Source organism: Salminus brasiliensis, chromosome 1 (assembly GCF_030463535.1).
Source record: "Salminus brasiliensis chromosome 1, fSalBra1.hap2, whole genome shotgun sequence".
In the NCBI taxonomy this organism is placed as follows: domain Eukaryota; kingdom Metazoa; phylum Chordata; class Actinopteri; order Characiformes; family Bryconidae; genus Salminus; species Salminus brasiliensis.
The window spans coordinates 32,967,236-32,992,318 of record NC_132878.1 but is presented as its reverse complement, the minus strand read 5'-3'; the positions used below and the strand labels follow the sequence as shown (position 1 = coordinate 32,992,318).

The window sequence follows — 25,083 nt, the reverse complement described above, 5'->3', positions numbered from 1 at the left end:
ATTATCCAGATACACATCTGAGATTCCTATATGTGCCTTGATCTTCTTTCATATCTTAAAAACATTACTTATGATAAAATGCCATCATAAAATGATTCAAACATTTAAAAAAAAACTTTTTTTAGGGCTATTATGTATGGCAGACAGTGGGGTTTTATTGCTAAGAGATCTATCTCTAGACAAAAGTGCAGGACAATTAGCTGTAAAGTTTTCAGAGCCTTGTTTCCACCATGAAAAAATCTTTACAAATATAATATAAGTACAATTTAAATGCAGGTAAACCAAAATCACCTTCTGCCTTCCAAAAGAATGGGGTTATCAGTCTAAAAAAATCTATTCAAAAACTGTGGGAGTACCATCATCTTAACAGCATAAATTTTTCCCTGGTAATGACATAAGTAAAGATTCAAATAATCAATACTTTGTTTAAGTTCCTCTATGTTCTCCTCTCAATTTGCCCTTGGCAGGTCCCCTGAATTTTATGTTACCTTCACACCATTTGGGTAACCCTTTATAAGGCCTTGTAATACTGGTCAAAGCAATGTAATGAACCGCACTGTAGAATCACACTACTATTTTGCATAAGCTTTCAATATAATCATGTGGTGACTTCTCTTGACATGCAGAAGTTTAGATGATTCCATTTTCTCTTCCCATTGGTTAGTGTATTTCCACGTCAGGAGGAAATCTGAGGTGGCATATACATTTTAGCCATTTAGACATATTAAAGCTACATCTGATGCATAATACAACTCTATATATATTTTTTTTACCATGATTTTTATTTGCTATGCTATGGATATTCTGTGAAGTCATTTGCAGATATTTGAAGCATATAATTATACCCAGAACAGTGTGTTATTGTTGAGTGGCTCGGCTGTCAGGGTACATAGGGTAGATCTCTTTCCAGATGCGTTAAGCATGATCCAAAATGCGTGTAAATTTTTTCTCAGCTCAGAAACTTCATGTGGTAGGCAATTACATATTTCAACTAAATCTAAGCATTAAAATTACTCCTTTGGGTTTGTTGTTTTATAAGTCAATCAAACTATGTTCAACTTGCTACACAGCATAATACATTAGTTGGCTCCACATGTGTACATCAGCTTTAACATGAATGAACTACGTTACATACCGAATATTTCCATATGGTGGTATATCAGCATACTGTACCTAGACACTGTACGAACACAGATCACAGGCCACAAATTGGAATTTAAATCCAATGTATGTAAAATAGTACTAAAATTGAGCAAAAAAAAAAAAAGATTAAACCAAAAAGACAAAACAAGCCAATAACATTTAGTAAATTCAGTAAATAAAGTATCAGTAAATCAGACAAGCGGCTGATTCCTCATAACCAAGCAAAATACAGTTATGATGGTGAGTTCTAGGTTCATAGACAAAGATTAACTCATAAGGTACAGTACAACAATGTCATGTTCAGACATTGACGCCCACATGAGTGTCTGACTGTATTCTACTGATATCCGTAACAGTCACTCTTAAGAAGGTCTAGGGCCTTAAATGGTCTCAAGAAACATAACTGATCTTAATCAGAACTTGAACAATTAACCTTCAAATCCCATGACAAGCACCAGGATGTCCAAGGGAGGAAAAAAAAAGTTTGTTTTGATTTTGGGTCAGAACCCTTACCCCACTATAATCATCATAATTAATAACAACAATCAAGAATAAAAGCTAATCACACTTTAACATAACCTAACAGTTTCCCCTCCATAGACCTTAAATCCAGCATAGAGAGGCTGAGTGAAGGTGGTGTGGACTGTGTGTATGCGGGTCATTGTGTGAGAGACGCTGTAGAAGGACAGAGTTCCTGCACTGTGATCCACATACACTCCTATTCTGGAGGATCGTGGAGCTGAGATCTTAGTCGCAACCGCAATCTTGTTGTGGCAGAAGATGAGAGAGCGAGAGGAAGAACACTCCAGACTCCAGGACTGATCATTGTTCCCAAATTCACTCTCACAATTCTCTCCTTTCCTTTTGATTCCTTTATATGACACTGATATAGAAACTTCATATCCCCCACCCATGTTCCACTCAACCTCCCAGTAACAGCGTCCAGTCATGCGTTCCTTACTCAACACTTGGAAAATGTAGTCGAATCTCTCTGGATGGTCAGGGTAACTGGTCATCGGGGTTTCATCATGGAAACTCACTGCTCTGTTGTTCTCAGACAGCCTGAGGAAATAATTGACTGTGTTGGGATCCAGAGTCAGCCGGCAGAAATCTAAACAACAACAACAACAAAATAAACAAATAAAACAAAGAATTAGTAAAGGTTTCGTTTCTTACACATTTCAAAAAATTTTTTAGACAATGCCCAAAATCTGCCAATAAGGAAAGAGAGGGCACAAGTTTCAATATAAATGATTAGTGTGTTTATATGTGTTGCACATACATTGCAGAAAATCTTTTCTGGTTTTTGGCTGAGGGTGTAAACTCGTCGGAACTGCTGCAACTGCTGCAAACCAAGAAATCCAACAGAAAGAATGAGATTAAATGCAAATTCATAGATTTAATCAGCTACTAGGGGTGTAACAGTTCATGGATTGATTCAGTGTTTGAACCTGAACAAAACATGTAGGTTGTACAGGTTGGCCTTTTACTAAGCACTGAATGTTAGTTTTCTTGGTGCTTAGGCTTTAGTAGTAACACGCTGCTGGTGCCAGTTAAGGTCATTAAAGTCATTACAAACCAGTGGTTAGCATTCATTGCTTTTACCAGGCTGGGTATGTCTACTTGGCTAAATGCTAAACAGTCGTCAGACCTTTTTTTGCATATATATATATATATATATATATATATATATGCAGACACCAGTTTTAATACACAGATGCAATGTTATAATCTCCACTGTTGATGCAGTAGAACAATTTTATTAATCAACTTGGGTGAATAAAGGCCAATGATGGAACTGGAATTGTTTAGTGGGGGACAGCTTTTACTCCCCAACATGGGGAAATAACCTAAATTCACAACATTTTTATATTGTTAAGCATATATGTTTTGAAATATAATGTATGACATTCAAATTACTAGTGCATAAATATTCAAAAAAGCTGTAAGTATCCATTTATAGGTATCCAAAGGCTTTACATCAGGACAATTCTTCCTACCAAGTGGAGAGATTAGACGGAATTCCTTATTGCAGAATTCTTCCAGTCGCTCTTTCAGTAGAGAGAGAGATTTCCTGACTCTGTCAAATGAGAGATGCTGATGGACAGTGATGCTGGGTGAGTCCTTGCATCCAGAAGAGACACACGCGGACTGAAAACTCTACAGAGGGAACACAGTAATGCAGATAGATGTCTAATGAACGGTTGGTGTATTTTTTTTTATGAATGCTTTGCTTTAAGTTGTAGGGCTTTGCATGGTTGGCTGTCATAAAGAACAATGTTGGCCATTTTTATTGAGAGACTCTCTGCTGGTTTAGTGTTAAGTGAGATTTGTATTTAGTTTAGTATGAGCAGGCACCAGTGAATAATGTAGCTTACATATTCATTGTCCTTTTATATTTAAAAGTGAGTTTAAAAAAAAAGTTTAAAGTGTTGTTGTTGTTGTTGTATGATTTCTTATAAGCAATGCATTATGGTGGTCAAGGAAAAACTAAATCATGGATAGTTTTTGAGCTCTTGTAATCAGCAGTTTGTGCCATGGTCAGATCTTTGCTGTAAAATCAGGTTTTCTTTATTTTCTTTCATATAAAGTGTTTAATCAGTATTTAATGAGTAAATGAACCTACTGCGACTTGCGAAAGTATTCACCCCCTTTTTCCTATTTTGTTGTATTACTGATTTTTATTTGGATTTTATGTAATGAATCTACACAAAACTGAAAAAACACATACTCATCCCCTTTGCTACAAAGCCCCTAACAATTACCTTCAGACATCTTATAATTAGCCCATGTGTTTGCAAGTATTATATGATCTGTCACATGATCTTACTATCAAGTATATATACCTGTTCTAAAAGGCCCCAGGGTCTGCAAAACAAGCAAGGAGCCCCACCAGCAGGCAGCACCATAAACACCAAGGCAGACTCTAAACAGGTCATGGTCAAAGTTGTGGAGAAGTATAGATATCAAGGCTGGGTAATAGAAAAATATCCCCCAAAAACACATCCCACAGAGCAGTTTTCTCAGACCAGGCAATGAGGGCATTAATCAGAGAGGCCAGTAAAGTATACCAAAGATATCCCTGGCTGAGCTGGAAAGCTCCACAGCAGAGATCTGTCCCTTGGACCACTTTAAGCCATACACTCCACAGAGCTGGGCTTGAGCCATTGCTCACATTAAAAAAAATAAGAAAACTTGTTTGGAGTTTGCCAAAAGACATGTGGGAGACTCCCTGAAAATATGGAAGAAGGTAAAAGATACAACAATGGAACTTTTTGGTCATTGGTGCCATCAACCCACAGTCAACCCACAGTAAAGCATGGTGGTGGCAGCATCATGCTGTGGGGATGTTTTTCATTTTCAGGGACTGAAAAGCTGGTCAAAATGGAAGGATCGGTGGATGGTTCATCTTCCAGCAGGGCAATTATCCTAAACATACTGCTAAAGCAACACTTGAGAGGTTTAAGGGGAAAATTTAAAGGTCTTGGAATGGTCCTAAAGAGTAAAACTTTTCAGCATGGTGTTTCTGTATACTCTGCAATAGTGTTTCAAATGATCTTTTAAATATGTTCCTCGTGCTTATAAAAAAGCAGTGGGAAGCATTTTCCAAAAGGAATAGCAAACAAAACAAATGCTTAACGTCTAGCTAGAGGCCCTCATGTCCTTCCTCAACACTGCTAAGGTAATATGCACCATGTAATGAGAATTCCGTTCAATAAAACAAGAAAATGTTTTTGCACTAAATTCAGGTTTAGGTAGCGGTGGGGACCTTGTAACCTTGCCCCTTGGGACACTGATATTTCCAATATTTTTGTCCTCCACATGCATGCCATGTTTTCTATGACCATTTATGGGTCAGAGAAAAGTGACTACTCTGTCTACCAATAGAATCCTTGTATTTCTTGCTTAACATTTAACAAAAAAATGGATCTTTACAAAATTTTCTAAAACACTAAGATTAAGACAAAACAAAACAAAAGATTTGCTAGATATTATGGTTGTCACATGCTTAAAACATACGAGGCATAGCAAAAGTGGAAAAGTGAAAAGCTTTCAATTTAATTTTATTTAAAAACCCCTTCCCCTTTGGCACCTGTTTTAAATAACCTTTGCCTAAAAAATGCACAGACCTATAATTTAGGAAGGGTAAAGGTGATTACATGTGGTGACCAATTTCCTAATTGCATTAGTCATTAACACTGGCTGATGGCTAATAGGTCCCAGTGAGAGAATATGACCTGATTCTGATTTCTCATAAATGCAAAGTTTGAATTTTACCTAGGTTAGGGTGGTTGTTACCTGGATGAACTGGATGTGATCCTCTTTGTGTGAAAGCTGCTCCAGCTCAGTGTGTCTCCTCTTTAGATCAGTGATCTCCTGCTTCAGCTGCTCCAAGAGATCTTCATTTCTACTCAGTTCAGCCTTCTCCTGAGCTCTGATCAGCTCTGTTACCTCAGAGCGCTTTTTCTCAATTAAGCGGATGAGCTTAGTAAAGATCCTCTCACTGTCATCCACTGCTGCCTGTGCAGAGCTCTGTTAGGACAGACACACACACAGACACACACACACACAAGACACAAGAGGTTACTCTAGTTGACTTACTGTATATATAAATATATAGTATATTGTATTAACAGCAAACCAAAGCTTTCTGAAGCACTAAAATTGAAAAATGTGAAATTGAAAACAACTGACACAGTGCACATTAGCAGCATATGCTGGCCAAAACTACAACGTGCTATGTGTAGACAGTAGACAAAGGCATTTGTACCAGTGCATTAACAAAAAAAACATGACATTCGATGTTTCAGTAAAGGCAACTGATAAAAATAAATTATTTGTTGTGTATGTCTTCAACATATCATTTGCTGAGTTGGATACAAACACCCAGGGTTGGGCAGAATACTTAGGAAAAAGTATTGATGGATGAATAATGTAATGTGTAGTCTATTACAATGCATTAAACAGTAAGTAGTCAGGATACGTTTGGAACACAACAAGGCACAGTGGAACTATGTAATTCTTATTACGTTCACACTGTTGCTGGTTGTTTATTCTGATGGTATATCTACAGTTAAAAATTTTCTAACATTCTTCTACAATCTCTTGGGCAGGGATTCTGATATATTTACCACAGCTCTTTGTCTTTGTGTTTATGTCTCTGTTTCAATTTCTGTTTCTGTTTTTCTCCTAATCCTCGGACGAATCATTGTAGAAAGCAAACAAGTGTTGTTTTTGAGACACACCTCAAAGCTTCAGATTCAAGAAGGGTGACATCACTAGTTTTTGGTTCTGTGATTCTATTATTTTTATTATTTAAATGTTTATTGAAAAGACAGGTATTGTTTGCTTCTTTACAAAACCTTCAAATCAGTAAGTTCTGTTAACAAATTTAAATATTGTTACACCATGAAAGCCTAATTCCATTGTCAAGTATTATATGCATTCACGTATACACACATAAATATATATACAGTGTATCACAAAAGTGAGTACACCCCTCACATTTTTGCAGATATTTAAGTATATCTTTTCATGGGACAACACTGACAAAATGACATTTTGACACAATGAAAAGTAGTCTGTGTGCAGCTTATATAACAGTGTAAATTTATTCTTCCCTCAAAATAAGCCATTAATGTCTAAACCACTCACCAAAGTGAGTACACCCCTTAGTGAAAGTTCCTGAAGTGTTAATATTTTGTGTGGCCACCATTATTTTCCAGAACTGCCTTAACTCTCCTGGGCATGGAGTTTACCAGAGCTACACAGGTTGCCACTGGAATGCTTTTCTACTCCTCCATGACAACATCACGGAGCTGGCGGATATTCGAGACTTTGCTCTCCTCCACCTTCCGCTTGAGGATGCCCCAAAGATGTTCTATTGGATTTAGGTCTGGAGACATGCTTGGCCAGTCCATCACCTTTACCCTCAGCCTCTTCAATAAAGCAGTGGTCGTCTTAGAGGTGTGTTTGAGGTTATTATCATGCTGGAACCAGTTTCCGGAGAGAGGGGATCATGCTCTGCTTCAGTATTTCACAGCACATATTGGAGTTCATGTGTCCCTCAATGAAATGTAACTCCCCAACACCTGCTGCACTCATGCAGCCCCAGACCATGACATTCCCACCACCATGCTTGACTGTAGGCATGACACACTTATCTTTGTACTCCTTACCTAATTGACGCCACACATGCTTGAGACCATCTGAACCAAACAATTTAATTTTGGTCTCATCAGACCATAGGACAGTTCCAGTAATCCATGTCCTTTGTTGACATGTCTTCAGCAAACTGTTTGCGGCCTTCTTGTATACAGACTTCAGAAGAGGCGTACGGTAGCCTTTGTAACGTTGGTCCCAGCTTTCTGCAGGTCATTCACTAGGTCCCCCCGTGTGGTTCTGGGATTTTTGCTCACTGTTCTTTTGATCATTTTGACCCCACGGGCTGAGATCTTGCGTGGAGCCCCTGATTGTAGGTCTCCCATTTTCTGATTATTGCTCCCACAGTAGATTTCTTCACACCAAGCTGCTTGCCTATTGCAGATTCAGTCTTCCCAGCCTGGTGCAGGTCTACAATTTTGTTTCTGGCGTCCTTCGACGGCTCTTTGGTCTTCACCATAGTGGAGTTTGGAGTGTGACTGTTTGAGGTTGTGGGCAGGTGTCTTTTATACTGTTAACGAGTTCAAACAGGTGCCATTAATACAGGTAATGAGTGGAGGACAGAGAAGCCTCTCAAAGAAGAAGTTACAGGTCTGTGACAGCCAGAAATCTTGCTTGTTTGTAGGTGACCAAATACTTATTTTCCACCATTATTTGCAAATAAATTCTTTAAAAATCAGACAATGTTATTTTCTGATTTTTTTTTCTCATTTTGTCTCTCATAGTTGAGGTCTACCTATGATGTCAATTACAGGCCTCTCTCATCTTTTTAAGTGGGAGAACTTGCACAATTGGTGAATGACTAAATACTTTTTTCCCCCATTGTATATATTTTTATAATAGGGCATTCCCAGAAGATATGGTAGTGATTAGCATTTTGTGAACCACATTGACTCCAACATACTGACTTGCCTGTAAAGTCTGCATTGGAGTTAAAACATAAAAAACGGATCACATGTCTCCAACAAAATTTTCTCCAAGTTGCTGAATAGGTGGATTTCCATTGTAGTGTGAAAATATTCTCCAAGGCCACCCTGGTGATTTTGATCCTTGTTGCGTCTTTGTTGCCTGTTAACCTGCTTTTAAGCTTTTAGGATTGAGATTTTTGTATTAAAGCTCATATGTGGTTAAGAAACGTAAAGAAAGGCATTCCACATTGTAAATTCCTGATCTGCTACTATTATTAGGGATATTTCTTGACTATATAGTCTTGTATATGCTTTGGTTCAGTCCATTATCTCATATCTTGGCTAAATAAGTAATTACTTTGTTAGTATTATACTTCTACTGTAGCTGTCTAAAATCCCAAACAGTCTAGACATTTATCCCCTTACTGTCACACTGTTCACTACTCACCTTAAGACTTCTTAAAGCCTGTTTGACCTCCTGCAGCTTCTCCTGTTTCTCCTGGATTCTCTGCTGAACTTTCTTCTGTATTCCCTTTAGCTGACTCTGAGGAGAAAGCATTTGAACTCTGGTTTAAATTAAAGCCGAAAGATGGTGGATTGATGACTGCTTTGACTAGTTAATGTTTAAGTTACAAATTACAAATAAGTAATGTGTTCACTTAACACTTTCCTGCTCAATGCATTTAATATAGTTATGCATCATTCTGATTATAGAGGGATTCTACTTCTCACCTGCTTCTCTTTCCTTTCTGCCACAGCTGCAACTGTACTGTGACCCATGTGTTCATCCATCGTACACAAATAACAGATAAACTGCTGGTCAGTGCGACAGTAGATCTCCATCAGTTTATCATGCCGAGAGCAGATCTTCTCTTGTAGCTGTTTGTAGGCTTTGACCAGCTTGTGCTTCTTGAAAGCAGGAGACTGATAGTGAGGTTGTAGATGAGTCTCACAGTAAGAAGCCAGACACACCAAACAGGACTTTGAGGCTTTGAGTTTTCTCCCAGTGCAGAAATCACACTCCACATCTCCAGGTCCAGCGTAACACTGAGCAGCAGAAGCAGACTGGAGATTAGTCTTCTTCAGTTTCTTTACCACTTCAGCCAGCATGTTGTTTCTGCGTAGAACAGGCCTCGGAGTGAACGTCTCTCTGCACTGGGGGCAGCTGTAGACCCTCCTCTGATCCTCATGATCCCAGCAGCCATTAATACACACCATACAGAAGCAGTGTCCACAGGGAGTCGTTACTGGATCTTTCAGCAGATCCAGACAGACTGGACAGATGAACTGCTCCTGATCTACTGAAATGCTGGCCTCTGCCATTTTCCTGCTCTAACAGACTGAGAGAGAGAGAAAGAGAGAGTTTCGTTTTCTCTGAAATGAGGAAGCAGCAGAGTGGGAGTGGCTTTGTGTGGAAAGTGTGGATTGGTCAGTGTGTATTGGAGTTCTTAGAGAACACTGTAGAGCTCAAAGCTCAATGTAGATATGTTGATATAATGATGTAAGAACAATACTAACTGGTTTCAGCAGATCCAGCTCCAAAGGGGATGAGGTTGGTTGCTTTTCAGTCTCTCTTCTCAAGGAGCACATGGTCCATCTAATGAAACAAATGACATCTAGAAAGTAACAGAAAACAATGTCTTGACACTGTTTGATTTATTATGTTTAGATACGTCAAACAAAGATTTATGTACAACAACTATGTTTTTTAAAGTTTATATTTATACTAAACTATTTATTATAAGTTTCCATGTTTCAAAAGTAAAATTATGATTTAAGTTGGAAAGACGGCCCTTCGGTGTATGAAGGTTTGGAAGTGGAACCCTTCATCAATCATTTAACTTAACCCTTATTTATACACTAATTAAAGTCCCAGCAATGCTGGAATGAGTGTTATATTGTATAGCATAGTATAGTAGAGGGATAATGCAGTACCCTACATCACCACTAAAGGGCAGCAGAGCACTGCTTCTAAGTCTGGCTTTGGTTTGTACATAATGTGGGAACGTCTAGGTTGACGTAAACTGCATTGATGCATCTTTTAATTCCCTGTTGCCTTAATGATCACAAGGTGTCCAGGCCCTAAACATGATGGCAGAAAAACATGATGCTCTCTCCACCGTGCTTCACAGTTTGGATGAGTTTTTGGTGTTGGTGTGCAGTGTTCTTTTTCCTCCAATAGTAACTGTTCAGCATTTGTGCTAAAAGTTCCATTTTTTTGTCCCCTTCCCTAAATCATTCAGGTGACCTTGGACAAACTTGAGACAACCCACAATGTTTTTGTGTGCTTTTAGAGTGATCTTCACAGGGTGGTGTGTTGGTTATGCAATATGCTTATGCTTCCATTTACAACAGTTGAACATGCAGTATTGTGTACTGGGGCCTACATGTATTGCTGTTGGACAAACAGGCGATTGAAATGAATGATCTGGGAATATAGAAAAGACAGTGATAATGAGACCACCACCACCACCCAGCCTGAAGATCTGAATGATCCATCCAAATGTCCTGGCTGTAGAAACAGAATTTCGGTCCAGGATGGCTGACATAGACCCATGGCAAACGATAAGTGGTACTGTCCTTAAGCCTTGTCCACATGCACATATCCATTGATAGGGGTTTCTTAAGCCCGAAGAAGACCCTAGCTAGAGATTTCACTCTGTGAATGTTGAGGTGTGAAATTTATCAGCACTGCCCCGCCTGCCAGTGAACCTCATCGCAGCCTGCATGACGCAGCTTTCTCTCATGACCAAATGTCAGAGAATAGACCTAGCAAGCTCACTGCCAAAGATTCTTTAGGCTGACCAATATCCTTGTCCTCACTGATCATGCCACTTGCTATCGAGAGGCTGTGCTCTCAAGAAAGGCCCCATCCAAAGCTATTCCTTATGAGCTTGTATTCAGTGGTGGTGTGTTCATCCCTAAGAAGCTAATAACTGATCACATGCCACACATCATACCCCTGTTATGTTCTGTGCTCATTCAGGGAATCAAAGTAAATGGAATGTGGAGAAATAAAAAGATGTAATTTCACAGAAAGGAAGGCATGCCAAATAAAATGCAAGAATAAAACATATCATCTCACCCTCAGCACAAACACTGTGCTTATACATTACACAATTCAAAGGCTTCCTATAGACAGAAGCAGATCAACTACTGGTGTAACATATGGATTGAGGCAGGCTGCATGTGCAGACAGACTTTATTAGGGCTAATACAATATTTATCATCAGGACATGCAGAGGTCAGGAAACAAGCAGGCATGCATGCCTCAAGCAAGTCCATAATCCAGGTCAGAGAACACAACAGAGGGTCAAAACCAGAATAAACAACAATAGAGACACAAACACTTGAAGCTTGGTAGGAGCACAGGGACGGAGCCTCGGGGGAGGGAGCTTAGCCCTTGCACACTGGAGCTTGCTGTGCATGAGCTCCCCACTGAGGCCAGCAGAGGGAGACATTACAACTGAATATTTGAATTCTTATTTAATGATTTTATTATTATCTAAACAAATAGCACCGTGTGAAAGCCTTAAGCAGCTAAGAAAACTACTCCAAACTCTTTGCAAGCTCTGAACTTGCAAAACACTAACAGAATAAACACATTCACAAAGTCAGTGATCAGAGCATGCTGTTTGTCAGTAAAGTAATGTTAGTCATATGTAGGTTGGAAGAACACAGTAAGAAGAACACTGAATGAGTTTGTTTACTTCCACCAGCATTTCACCTGATTTACTTATTAGATGTGACTCTAGCACAAGCCCTTTTTATTCTTTGATCTGGTAGTAATAGCAGCTTGGGCAGTATTATAATGTGACATTTAATGAGAACATCTATGAATATGTAAAGTACACTGTTTAGTAATGTATACATTATATAATGATACTGAACCTATTATTATGATTATAAAATCTATACAGTCTAACAGTGTATGCAGGTATCAACAATAAAAATGTCACTTCCTTGTGTCGGTACATTTGTTCTTGTTAAAATAATACATTTGTTTTAAGGTGCACGTATTTGTCACTGTACAGTGTACACTGTACAGCGAAATGTGTCCTCCGCATTTAACCCATCTGGTAGTGAACACACAATCACACGTGTTAGGGGCAGTGAGTACACACACACACCCAGAGCAGTGGGCAGCCAACTCCAGCGCCCGGGGAGCAGAGAGGGTAAAGGGCCTTGCTCAAGGGCCCAACAGTGGCAGCTTGCCGAGCCTGGGAATCGAACCCACAACCCTGTTATCGATATCCCGGCGCTCTAACCGCTGATCCAGTTATCATCAGATGGCTGATAATACTTTTACTCACCTGGATGAGTCCATCCTCTGCTGAAAGGAAAACCAAGGTTAGAACCCGTAAAGGGGTTCTAAGAAGTGTAAATGAGTGTACACAATAACCATAAATAACTGTTGATGACCTCATGCTTGTATATTCTGTAAGACAAGACAAACATTATTTTCTTGATCTACACTAGCTCTCTTGGTAAAGTAATATCCCCCTATGAATTTTCTTACCACTTCTATGCTGATGACACTCAACACATCCTTTCCTTCCCACCTTCTGACACACAGGTTTCTACCTGCATCTCAGCATGTCTCGCTGACATCTTTTCTTGGACGGCAGCTCACCACCTCAAACTTAACTCAGCAAGATTGAGCTGCTGTACATCCCAGGAGCTGCTAGATCACTCCATCTACAGAAGCACAAAGCCGTGCAGAATTGTACATTTATAAGTAATATGAAAGTGGGCATGCACCATGCCCAACAAGCTGAAGACAGGAATCAAATTCATATAAATGAAATTTCACACAAAACAATGCTGGATGAGCAGGATCCCTAATCGTTCAAACTCTTCTTACTTCCCCTGCAGTCAATGATTGCTTAAGTCTTCTATAGATATAATCAGAAGTCTGTGAGATGGAACAATAATTAGATGATTTTCCTGATGTATGCTGGGAATTGGAGTTTATAAAAACAAAAATACAATGTATATAAAAAAAAACAAAACACCACCCCCGTTGCTTTGAACCACTGTGTCAGTACTTAATAATGATCACATCACCAGACGTCTGAAATACACAGCATTTGGCACACAACGGCCCTACTTAGCTTACAGTTCCTTTAGCGTTCACAAGAATGGTAAGTTATTGACTCAGGCAGGCAGACAGTTCCATCTTTATTTATCCCTGAGAGAAGTTAAGTTGTCATAGCCTACCCTAACATCTGTCTACAAGATTTACATTTACATTATTTAGCTTTTAGCTGACGCTATTATCCAGAGCGACTTACAAGGTTACTCGTATTACAGAGGTGGGCCAATGCAGTTTTAGGAGTCTCTTATTGGTGTAGCGCAGCATAGTCACCCAGTATATGAATCGAACCCCAGTCTCCCAGTGGTGGTGTTATCTGTTGTGCCACACTAACCACCGAGACTGCAAGTTCACTCCAAGGTCCTCTCTGCCTTGACTGCAGTGACCATCAGAACAGCTCTCTTTTATTACGTAGAAGCTGTGAAATTACAAGTTATCACCAGCCAGTGAGCAGGAAGGCTAAACAACTGGACTGAGGGATGACTACTAACTTTAGCTGGCTGTGCTGGACTGAGGAGCTCTGATTGCTTTGGAGAAAACCGGGTGGCAGATGATGCAGTTGTGCTTGTACGCATTCTCTCTGACACGATCCAGCCATTGGTATTCATTTCCCCTCTGTATATCTGTAACTTTCTCTGTTTAGCAGTTGGTGCATTGAGCTTAGAGATCTGCTATTTTTTGTATCTTGTACCTCTGTCAGGTGTATCGTAGCAAAGTTGAGAGCTGACACGAATGGCCCTGGAGTTCCACCTCTCTGCCTAAGGAGGTTGCTATCACCTCAGTATTGACTTGCTTACACCTGGTGTCACTTACCCATTAGCTACGTTACTTTAGGATGCCGCACCTTGACTGAGGAGTGACATCTTGTTGTTTAACCCCAGCAATTCAAAGCATGTTATTCTCTGGTTTAGTACTGTTCCAATTTTCAACCTGCTTCTGTCTCTATGTTTTAGATTTTTGGAATTGCCCTTGTTTGCCTTGTTCACCCTGTTTGACTGCTTCAACCTTTGGATCCCGTATATTATTGCATGACAAGAGACTTCTCATCGGTTGTGAAAATTGTTTGGGTAGTGGAACCTAAAATAACAAAGCGACTGAGGAAGAAAACCAAGGTTTATCCCTTACAAACTGACCTGTTTTAATAGCTTAACCTCAAAAATATGGAACCAAACGCAATTTGTTTTCATGCGTTTTAATTTACATTTTTGAGCTCAGTAATCAGAATCAAAACTGTTTGTGTAAGAATAAACACTATAAAAATAAACACTCTTTTAAAAAAATTACAACAAAAAGAGAGAGAAGAAAAGAAAATTGTATGTACAACATGTACATGTTATAGAGTTTGATGGACACAGGCAGGAATCACCTCTGCATAGAATGTACTTTTTTATCTCATCATTATGTGGGTGGTAGCCATTATCCATAATGGCATGCAGCTTAGACAGCATCCTCCTCTCCGACACTGCCATCAACAAGTCCAACTCCACACCTACGACATTCCTGGCCTTGGGGATCAGTTTTTTGAGTATAGAGGATAGCACTTGCCACCACAGACTCATAAAAGGATTGTGAACAAATTCTGGCAGATATTGAAGGACCTCAGGTGCCTCAGAAACTAGAGATGACTTTGGCCCTTCCTGTAGCTGGTGTCAGTGTTCTTAGCCCAGTCTAGTTTATTGTCAATTTGTACTCCCAGATATTTGTAGTTCTCCACAGTGTCCACACTGACCCCCCTGATTAACACAGGGCTCACCTCTGTCAGTGTCCTTCTCAAGTCCACCACCGGTTCTTTTGTCTTTGTCACACTGAGCTGCAGATAGTTCAGCTCACACCATGCGACAAAGTCCTTCACTGTCGCCCTGTACTCATTCTCATTACCCCTGCTGATACATCCAACTATTGCAGAGTCAGCAGAAAACTTCTGAAGGAGGCAGGTCTCTGTGCAGTAGCTAAAGTCTGTGGTGTAGAGGGTTAAGAGGTAGGGAGAGATGACAGTTCCCTGCGGGGCTCCAATGTTGCTGACCACTCTGTCCGACACACAGTGCTGCAGACGTACATACTATGGTCTGCCAGTCAGGTAGTCCGCAATCCAGGACACGAGGGAGCCATCTATTTGCATCACTGTCACCCAGAAGATCAGGCCGAATGGTGTTGAATGCACTGGAGAAGTAAAAAAAAAGTGACTCTCAATGTGCTGGCTGGCTTGTCCAAGTGAGTGTAGACTCCATTAAGCAGGTAGATTATGGCATCCTCAACTCCTTAACTGGCTGGACTGGCTTAACTGGAGCTCATCCAATACTAGCCTCTCCATAGTCTTCATGACGTGTGACGTTAGTGCCACTGGCCTGTAGTCCTTGATGTCACTGGGTTCCACAGTCTTAGGAACAGGAACAATGCAGGACGTCTTCCACATCACAGGGACCCTCTGGAGGCCCATGCTCATGTTGATGTCCTCACCTGGTCAGCAGTAAACTCACTCTAGAGGTAACGGGTTGGTAAAGGATGGAGGTGTGAGGTGGGCTGTCACAGGAGGGGGGCAGGCTTTCAGGTGGAATATACAGGGTTACTGGAGTGGGCTGCTGAGGACAGGGGATGACAGAACCTACAGTGTCAAATCTGTTAAAGAACATATTTAGCTTGATGGCCCTGTCCACGCTGTCCTTTCCTTCTCTGTTGTTGCTGGACCTAAAGCCAGAGATTGTCATCGTTTAACATCAGACCTCCCTCAGGTTGTTCTGCTGGAATTTCCACTATTTGTTCATAGCCTCCCTGATAGCTGTCTTCAGTTCCCTGTGGATCGTTCTCATGTCCTCCCTGTCTCCAGCTCTGAAGGTCCTTTTCTTGTTATTAAGAAGAGCTTTAATGTCCCTTGTTACCCACGGCTTGTTGTTTGGGTAACATTTAACAGTCCTGGTTGAAACCCATCAATATCCTCTCCATATGCTCACAGAGTGCTGACCAGTCTGTTGCTTTAAAGCTATCCTGCAGTGCCTCGTAAGTTTCCTCAGACCATCTCCTCACATATTCTCCATAAGCCTCCGTCATCTCGCCCTCACTCACCCTATTTTGTTCCTCCTCTGCATCTTCTGTGTGTCCATCTCCAAAGCTCTTCGGGGATGTCCGTTGTCCTGGTCTCCATGCCGGCCAGATTCAGCGCGATCAGCTAATCCCAGGTTTCAAACAAAGTGGCAATGTTGCTGCATAGCGGCGGACCAGGAAAGTGAAAGAAGCACTTTCACGGCTAAAAAAACAGACCAAACACATCCATTAGCACAAGACTGGGTGTTTGTACCCACCTCAAACACATTTTTAAAGGCATGTAAGAGTTTATTATTTAACTATTTTGTTGAATTATGTTTAATTATTATTTAACACAGTTAACAGGTCACTGAACAGAGAATTAATAAAACATTAATAACATTAATAATAGTAAAATCCCTAAAAATTAGTTCATGAACAAACACCTGAACCAAAATACCTAGGGAGGACAAAGATAGGGCAGGGCTACAAAGGAGGCACAAATGGGAACCATTTAGGGCCAGGCAAGGGTGATTACAGTACACTGCTGCGTTTATTGAACCTGCTGAAGCTTCAAGCAGCTTCAAGCAGAAAAATATCCCACCCTAGACAGACTGAGGGAATATACTCTGTGGAGCAGACATTAAGGTTGTTTATGTGATGAGCTGAAATAAACATCCATATATTCTCATCATATGAAATTATTATTTATATATCTTTTTTAGTTCATTGTTAGGAAATATGGACATATCAATATGGGATTTTCTTTCAAACAATGTCTCCAGATAAATGTGATGTGTGTTGCCTTCTTAAAAACAATGCAATTAGATCTTTTAAATAATTTATTTAACAAAAAATAAATAAGAAAGGATGCCTCTTCCTACTTAGGTACAAGTTGGCACTTTATGTCCTAATAGCTGGTAATTGCCCCTTTTGGCTGAAATAACCTCAATTAGATGTTTCCTAACTGTCGACAAGTCTCTATCATTGACCAGGAGAAAGTTCCCCCTCCTCCATGCAGAATATTTTCAGCTGTGTGATGTTAGAAAGCTTTAAATCGCCCCTCATCATTTAAAAAGGATTAAGAGCCTGGCTTTGACTTTCTGACTCCAGAGCTCTCCATCAGCTAATGTGCTGCATCTGATTCTAATTTCAAGTTTTAAAGTAATAGTAAATGTTTTCCCACTCTGAAAGTAAAGTAAAGTGTGTGCAGTACATGCAGTAACCCTGCATTCAGTAGTGTGACGTGTCCTTATCTTGAGCAGACACTGCAGTTAGTACTCACTTCTTCCAGTTAGAAGACAACCACTGTAAGAAGATCTGCTCTGGTAAAATATGTTAGAGCAATCTGAGGATGTTCATAATTGAAAGACAAAGCCACAACACTAACAATAATTCCCCCTTTACCTTTCACTTATTAACTTAATGCATGTTGTTCAATGATGAAACGATGTGGAAGAAACCTTCCAAACTAAAGTTGGTTAAAAATGCAGCCTGACCAGTAACTGCAGGTTAAACCCCTTGCTTTCTGTAGAACAGGCTTTTAAAAATGCCTTGTACAAAGTACCTCAGTACAAACTGGATGCCATTCATAGGTGGCATGTCATTCATTGGTTTGAAGCAGCTCAGGGCAAAGTTCAGCATGCTGCTTAGTGGTGTGGATGCAAGTGCATTTTCCAATGGTGTTCGTTGGTTCTGTGTGTGTGTGTTCATGCATCTGTCTGCCACTAAAATGATCACTGATGTATTTATTTTTCATGTGTTTATTAGTTGTGAGATGTGCTAGCATTGCAGACCCTGGAATTACTGGGAGGCTGTTAATTCTACACCAGTTAGCTAAATGGAGATTACTCTGGTTAAAGAGAAGAGCTGGTTGAAGACACTTCTAAAATGAAAACTGGTGACATTTCCAGATAGCCAGTCATTATATTATTCAAATATTTCATGTTTTTACTGGTGAAATAAAAAGTGGGGACAGTTCCAGTTTCATGGATTTTGACTTTGGTAACTGTTGTACTGTAATAAACTACAGTTAGAGCCAACAGTGGGTACTAACTTTGTGGGTAAGTTACTATGTAAACCATGTCCTCCTATACTTCTCTATACCTTTCCACTTTCTTCATCTCTCTTTACCTCAGTCTTTTGACTCCCTTGTTATTTACTTCCTTATCTTACTCCATCCAACCTTTAAGTCCTTCTTTTCGGGAAGATCCTTCGACAGCATACCAACATATCCAGAGATTCATTGCGTATCGATGAGGATGTCATGTACTGTTATGTTTTAGTTTCATTAATATACTGCAATTAAGGACCATAAACATAAAACTACAAAATTAGGAATTGTGTTTCATGACGCAACAGTAAGGACAGGATCAGCAGTCCTGTGTTACAAACAGGAAATCTGGCGAAGCTGCTCTAGCTCAGTGTGTCTCCCTTTTAGATCTTTGATCTCCTCCTGTAATTTCTCCACTCAGTTGAGTCTTCTCCTGAGCTCTGATCAGCTCTGTTACCTCAGAGTGCTTTTTCTCAATGGAGCGGATCAGCTCATTAAAGATCCTCTCACTGTCCATGACCATGACCATAATATTGCCTTTTTAAATAACTACTTAGTCTATCTGTCATCTAGACTGATCATCTAGATGTCCGGGAAAAGTCCAGCGACCATCAGCTGATAACTGATACTGTGGTGTATCGACTATTTTTAAAAGTCAGATAGAGTGATGCTGACAGTCAAGAACAGATGGTGCTGATGCAGTTGTTTATCTTCTAAGCATACAAACCCCAACTGAACCAAACAGAAGGGTCATGTTGGTCATGTTTAGCTGATTCTCTTGTGGACTTGTGAAATGCCATGAGTCGCAGCCCAAGTCCACATCTGGCCAAGAACACTACTAAACACAAGTCAATATGGAAACCATAATACCCAAGTACTCTCGGAAGAGGAAGGTCTTCAGTCTGCGTTTGAGAACAGCAAGTGACTCTGGAAGACAGGAGTGACATGGCTGAACTTGCTGGGGTTGAGTTTGACGTGGTAAGCCACCATCCAAAAAGACACATCTGTAAGACATGCTGAGATGCAGGTAGAAACCTTAGAACTTATTAGAGGTGAGAATGTGTAGGAGGTCATCTGTGGAAAGAGGAGAGAAGCAGGAAAGAGAAAAGGGAGGACCGTGTCTAAAGGGGGTGCAGAGGCAGGGGGGAAGGATCAGCGGATCTTATCAACGTTTTCTTTAAAGAAGGAGACAAAATCTTCTGCAGACAGGGTAGTGGGTGGTGGGGGAGTAGGAAGGTTGAGGAGGGAAGAGAAAATGGTGAAAAGTTTGCGTGGGTCAGATGCAGATGCTTCCAATTTCCCCCTGTAGAAAGATGCTTTTTGCAGCAGCAACTTCCGTTCTAAACCTGGAGAGAAGAGACCGATAGGAATTGAGGTCAGAGTCATGTCATGTCCACTTCCTTTCAGCCATTCTTAGCTCTCTACGGTTGTTGCCGAGAACATCTTACAGCCATAGGGAAGGTGGAGAGGAATTTGCTGACCTAGAATGGAAAGGGCAGAGAAGGTCGACAGAGGTGGAGATAGATGAGAGGAAAGTGTTTGTAGTACTATCTAGTGGGAGAGAGGAGAAAGATTCAAGACAGTTGAGGCAAGAGCTGAAGGGGAAACAGAGCGAAGGTTGCAGTAAAGGGTGGAAGAATTTGTGGAAGTAGTGGTTGAAGAAGGAGTAAAGAGAGGGAGTGAGAAGGAGAGAAAGTGGTGTTCAGAGAAGTCCAAAGGAGTCACAGCCACATCATCCAGAGCAGGGACAGGTCTGCTAATGAAAAGGTCCAGAGTGTTCTCTGCTTTGTGTGTTGGTGCAGACTGGTTGAACACGAGATCAAATGATAGCAATGGAAGAAGGCATGATGACTGTGAGCAGGCAGCATGTACCGCCAGCTGCCAGCAGGGGGCCCAGCCAGCAAAGTAGGAAAGCTGGTGGGGTTGGAGCAAAGAACTCCAAGCCCCAGAATTCCCAGCGATAATCAACGCTAACCAGACCCACCTGTGTGGCACGGTATAAATACACCTAGCCAAACACACTTCCCCGTCGCACCTTTGTAGAGGGGCGAACGGTAACAGTGAACAGAAAAGAGAAAAGTGAACAGCTGTTAAAAAAAAAAAAAAAAAAGTGAAAAAGAAGTTCAAGCTGTAAACAGAAAAGAGAAAAGTAAACAGCTGTGAAGAGAAAAGTGAAAAAGAGAAAAGAAAAAAAAAAAAAGTGAAAAAGAAAAGAAGTTCAAGCTGTGAACAGAAAAGAGAAAAGTGAACAGCTGTGAAGAGAAAAGCGAAAAAAGAGAAAAGAATTTGAGTTGTCTTTAGTTTGGTTGTCCTTTGTTTGTTTTCCCACCTTTTTGTGTTGCTTACGATCAGTGCTTATACTGCCACCCCCCCACAGCTGTGGTGGCCCAGTGGAAATACACTGGGCTCCCATTACCAAGGTTGGGAGTTCAAGCCCAACAGTCACCAAGCACACACCACAAAAGGAGTTGTCTCATTTGACAATAATAAAACAAACTTTAACTGCACACCGTAACAGAAAGGTGCGACCAAAAATGGACTTAGCAGAGTTGGCACCTATTAATGAAGCTTTACAGCATCAAGGCACGGCCATCGGCCGCCATGAACAACTGCTGCTGGCGATCTCAGAGCGACTGAACCAGCTGGTTACAGTTCAGGCTGAGGCCCCACAGGCCCGCCCTGAGACTGCCGCACACCCAGTCCCACTCCCTCCTCCTGAGGTAACTACGGTGAGACATGAGGCCCACTTGGTTACACCTGAGCGTTACACTGGGGAATCAGAAAAATGCAGAGGATTCCTGCTGCAATGCAGTCTTGCATTCGAGCAGCAACCTTCCCGGTTCCCCACAGAGCGCTCCAAAGTGGCCTACATGTTGTCTCTGCTCACGGACCGAGCTCTAGCGTGGGCTACGGCCCTGTGGGAGCAGAACTCCCCTGATTGCCTCACTGCTCAGGCGTTCGCTAAGGCATTGCGTCAGACATTTTACCAGCCATTGGAGGGTAGAGACGCTGGCCCACGGCTGCTAGACCTCACCCAGGGTGCACGCTCTGTAGCGGAATATGCTATAGACTTTCGTACTCTGGCAGCAGAGAGTGCTTGGGGTGAAGAGGCCTTGAGGCCGATCTTTCTGCGAGGTCTCAAGGGCAAGATGAAGGATGAGCTGGCCACTCGTGACCTACCCCCTACACTCTGTGACCTCTATGACGTGTACATCCGCCTGGACAACCGCATACGTCAGAGGGCCAGAGAGAGCACGTAACCCTCGTGCTACAGGTTTTTGGCACCAGCAGCCAGTCAATCCCACTTGGGAACCCCCACCACGGGAGGCTCCTGAGCCCATGCAACTGGGAGGTACCCGGTTACCCGGTTATCTACCACCCTGACCCGTCCCGGGGGACAGGTCTAAGACAGTCCTTCGTAAGTCGGGGAAACGAGAGGGTCTAACCCAAGCGGGGGACTCGGCCTTAGACCATGTGGTATCCCCCACCTCAGGACTTCACCTCCCGGTTACTCTAGCCTGGACCTCCCAACATAAATCGCTGACAGCCTTTGTGGATTCTGGGGCTGCAGGCAATTTTGTGGACAGCTCACTGGCGGCTAGTCTTGGCCTTCCCGTGGACCCCCTGGAACGCCCACTACCTGTCCATGCCATAGATGGGAGGATTGTGGGTTCTGGTCCTGTGACCCATCGCACCCAACCGATAACACTGCGGATTGGGGCCCACACTGAGCAGGTGGAATTGTACCTGACTCGGGCACCTTATCTGCAGTTGGTGCTGGGCTACCCCTGGTTGGAACTCCACAACCCACGGATAGATTGGACAACCCGCTCAGTCTATGCTTGGGGGCCACATTGTCAGGGGGCCTGTCTGGGTCACAAGGAAGGACCCCCTCAGAGAGACCCTAAGCCAGAGTCAGTCGTTCCTCATCTAGACAGGGTTCCTGAGGTGTACTGGGATCTCTGTGCTGTGTTCCGCAAGGAGGAATCGCTAATCCTGCCCCCTCACAGGCCTTATGACTGTGCCATAGACCTCCTACCGGGGACTACTCCCCCAAGGGGGCGCCTGTTTGCAATTTCTCCTCCGGAACGTTCTGCCATGGACTCCTACATTAAGGAGGCACTGGAGTCCGGTTTCATACATCCATCCTCATCCCCTGCTGGGGCTAGTTTCTTCTTTGTGGGGAAGAAAGATGGCGGACTCCGCCCATGCATTGATTATCGAGGCCTAAATGCGATCACTGTGAAAGACCGCTATCCCCTCCCCCTCATGTCGACGGCCTTTGAGGCACTGCAGCAGGCATCAGTCTTTACCAAACTGGACCTACGCAGTGCCTACAACCTGGTCCGCATATGACAGGGGGATGAGTGGAAAACTGCTTTCATCACCCCAACAGGGCATTATGAGTATCGCGTCATGCCTTTCGGCCTTATGAATGCCCCAGCGGTTTTCCAGCGTCTTATCAACGACGTGTTACGGGAGGCGTTGGACCACTTCGTATATGTCTACCTCGATGACATATTAATATACAGCCAGTCCCTGGAGGAACACGTGGGACACGTCAGGCGAGTCCTCCAACTGCTCTTGGAGAACCGTCTCTTCATCAAGTTGGAGAAATCTGTGTTCCACACAGAGACTGTGTCGTTCCTGGGGTTCATAATCTCCAAAGGCACTCTTCAAATGGATCCAACCAAGATTCAGGCCGTCAAGGACTGGCCTCGTCCTTCTTCTCTCAGGCAAGTCCAGTCCTTCCTGGGGTTCGCTAACTTCTTTCGCCGTTTTGTGCGGAACTTCAGTACGGTGGCGGTCCCCCTCACTGCCCTGACTCGAAAGACCCCAGGCCCCTTTCGTTGGTCCATGGAGGCTCAAAGGGCCTTTGAAGAGATTAAAGTGAGGTTGACCTCACCCCCGGTTTTACAGCTACTGGACCCCAATGAACCGTTTGTCGTCGAGGTAGACGCCTCAGATGTAGGCGTAGGTGCGGTTCCTTTCCCAACGCCTGGGGCCAGGTAAAAAGCTCCATCCCTGTGCGTTCTACTCCCACAGGCTAACCCCGGCGGAACGCAACTATCCCATTGGGGACAGGGAGCTCCTCGCGGTGACGTTGGCTCTGGAGGAATGGAGGCACTGGCTTGAGGGGGCCAAACACCCATTTATTGTTTGGACGGACCACAAAAATTTGGCTTACATACAGCAGGCCAAACGACTGAACCCTCGGCAGGCCCGATGGGCGCTGTATTTTGGCCGTTTCCATTTTACACTGTCCTATCGGCCGGGTTCAAAGAACACCAAGCCAGATGCCTTATCCCGGCGGTGGGAACCCCGGAGATCCAATCCAGAGCCTGAACCAATCATCCCGGCCTCTCAAATAGTTGCTCCCCTCCGCTGGAACATTGAGCAGGACATAGTGCAAGCTCTCAGACGGGAGCCTGACCCTGGGGGTGGTCCTCCTGGTCGGCAATATGTGCCCTCCGCAGTTCGCCAGGCGCTTCTGCAATGGGGACATGCCTCCCCATTTTCTGGTCACCCGGGTGCGGTCCGGACATTGGAGTTCCTCCGGAGACGCTTCTGGTGGCCAGGAATGGACAAGGACACACGTGCCTATGTTGCCTCATGTGAAGTGTGTACCAAAAACAAGGCACTCCAGTCCCGACCACCTGGCCTTTTACATCCATTGCCAACTCCGGCTCGTCCGTGGTCCCATGTGTCCCTGGACTTCGTGACGGGTCTTCCACCATCCAAAGGCAACACGGTTATAATGGTGGTCGTGGACCGTTTCTCAAAGGCATGCAAGTTTGTTGCATTGCCCAAACTCCCCTCGGCCCAAGAGACAGCAGAGTTGCTGTTGCAGCACATAGTGAGGGTGCACGGAATGCCCTGCGACCTAGTGTCGGATCGGGGACCCCAATTCGCCAGCCGGTTTTGGAGGGCATTCTGCCAGTTGATGGGAGCCACGGTCAGCTTTACTTCAGGTTTCCACCCTGAATCGAATGGACAGGCTGAACGAACCAACCAAGACCTAGGCCAGCTGCTCCGCTGCTTGACAGCAGGGAACCCAGCCTCTTGGGTGGACCAACTGCCCTGGGCGGAGTATGCTCACAACACGCTTTGGCACTCGTCCCTGGGTATGTCTCCCTTCAAATGCCAATATGGGTACTCTCCTCCCTTGTTCGCAGAACAAGAGATGGAGGTGGGGGTTCCCTCTGCTGTGCAGCTTGTCCGTCGATGTCGTAGGACCTGGCAGAAGGCTCGGGCCACCCTACTGGCAACCTCGAGGGCCAGAAAGCGGATTGCGGATCGCAAGAGGCGTTGTGCTCCATCTTTCCGTGTGGGTCAAAGGGTATGGCTGTCCACCCGAGACCTCCCGCTGCGAGGTGTCTCACACAAACTGTCCCCTAGGTATGTGGGCCCCTTTAAGATACTTTGGCGAGTGAATCCGGTCTCCTTCCGGCTGCAACTGCCCACAAGTATGAAGGTGCATCCCACCTTCCATGTGTCCCGCCTGCGTCCGTTTGTGTGTGGGGCCCCTGTGCCTCGGGCCCAGCCCCCTCCCCCACGCATGGTGGGGGGTGCCCCGGCTTACACTGTCCGGCGTTTGCTGGACGTGCGTACGGTCCGGGGTGGTACCCAGTATCTGGTTGACTGGGAGGGCTACGGGCCTGAGGAGCGCTCCTGGGTTCCAGCGCGCCAAATCCTGGATCCTA

General features: G+C 43.2%; 1 protein-coding gene across 1 annotated transcript; it reads right to left on the bottom strand.

Annotated features, from left to right (window-relative positions):
- Positions 1–1,017: 1,017 nt before the first annotated feature.
- Positions 1,018–9,560, bottom strand: LOC140554726 (tripartite motif-containing protein 16-like). The gene is made up of 6 exons (XM_072678027.1): positions 8,946–9,560; positions 8,662–8,757; positions 5,443–5,676; positions 3,144–3,303; positions 2,426–2,488; positions 1,018–2,254 (listed from the first exon to the last, which is right to left on the bottom strand). Exons 1-6 carry the CDS (start codon positions 9,534–9,536, stop codon positions 1,713–1,715), a joined length of 1,686 nt encoding a protein of 561 aa, XP_072534128.1. The 5' UTR covers positions 9,537–9,560; the 3' UTR covers positions 1,018–1,712.
- Between the last annotated feature and the right edge of the window lie 15,523 nt (positions 9,561–25,083).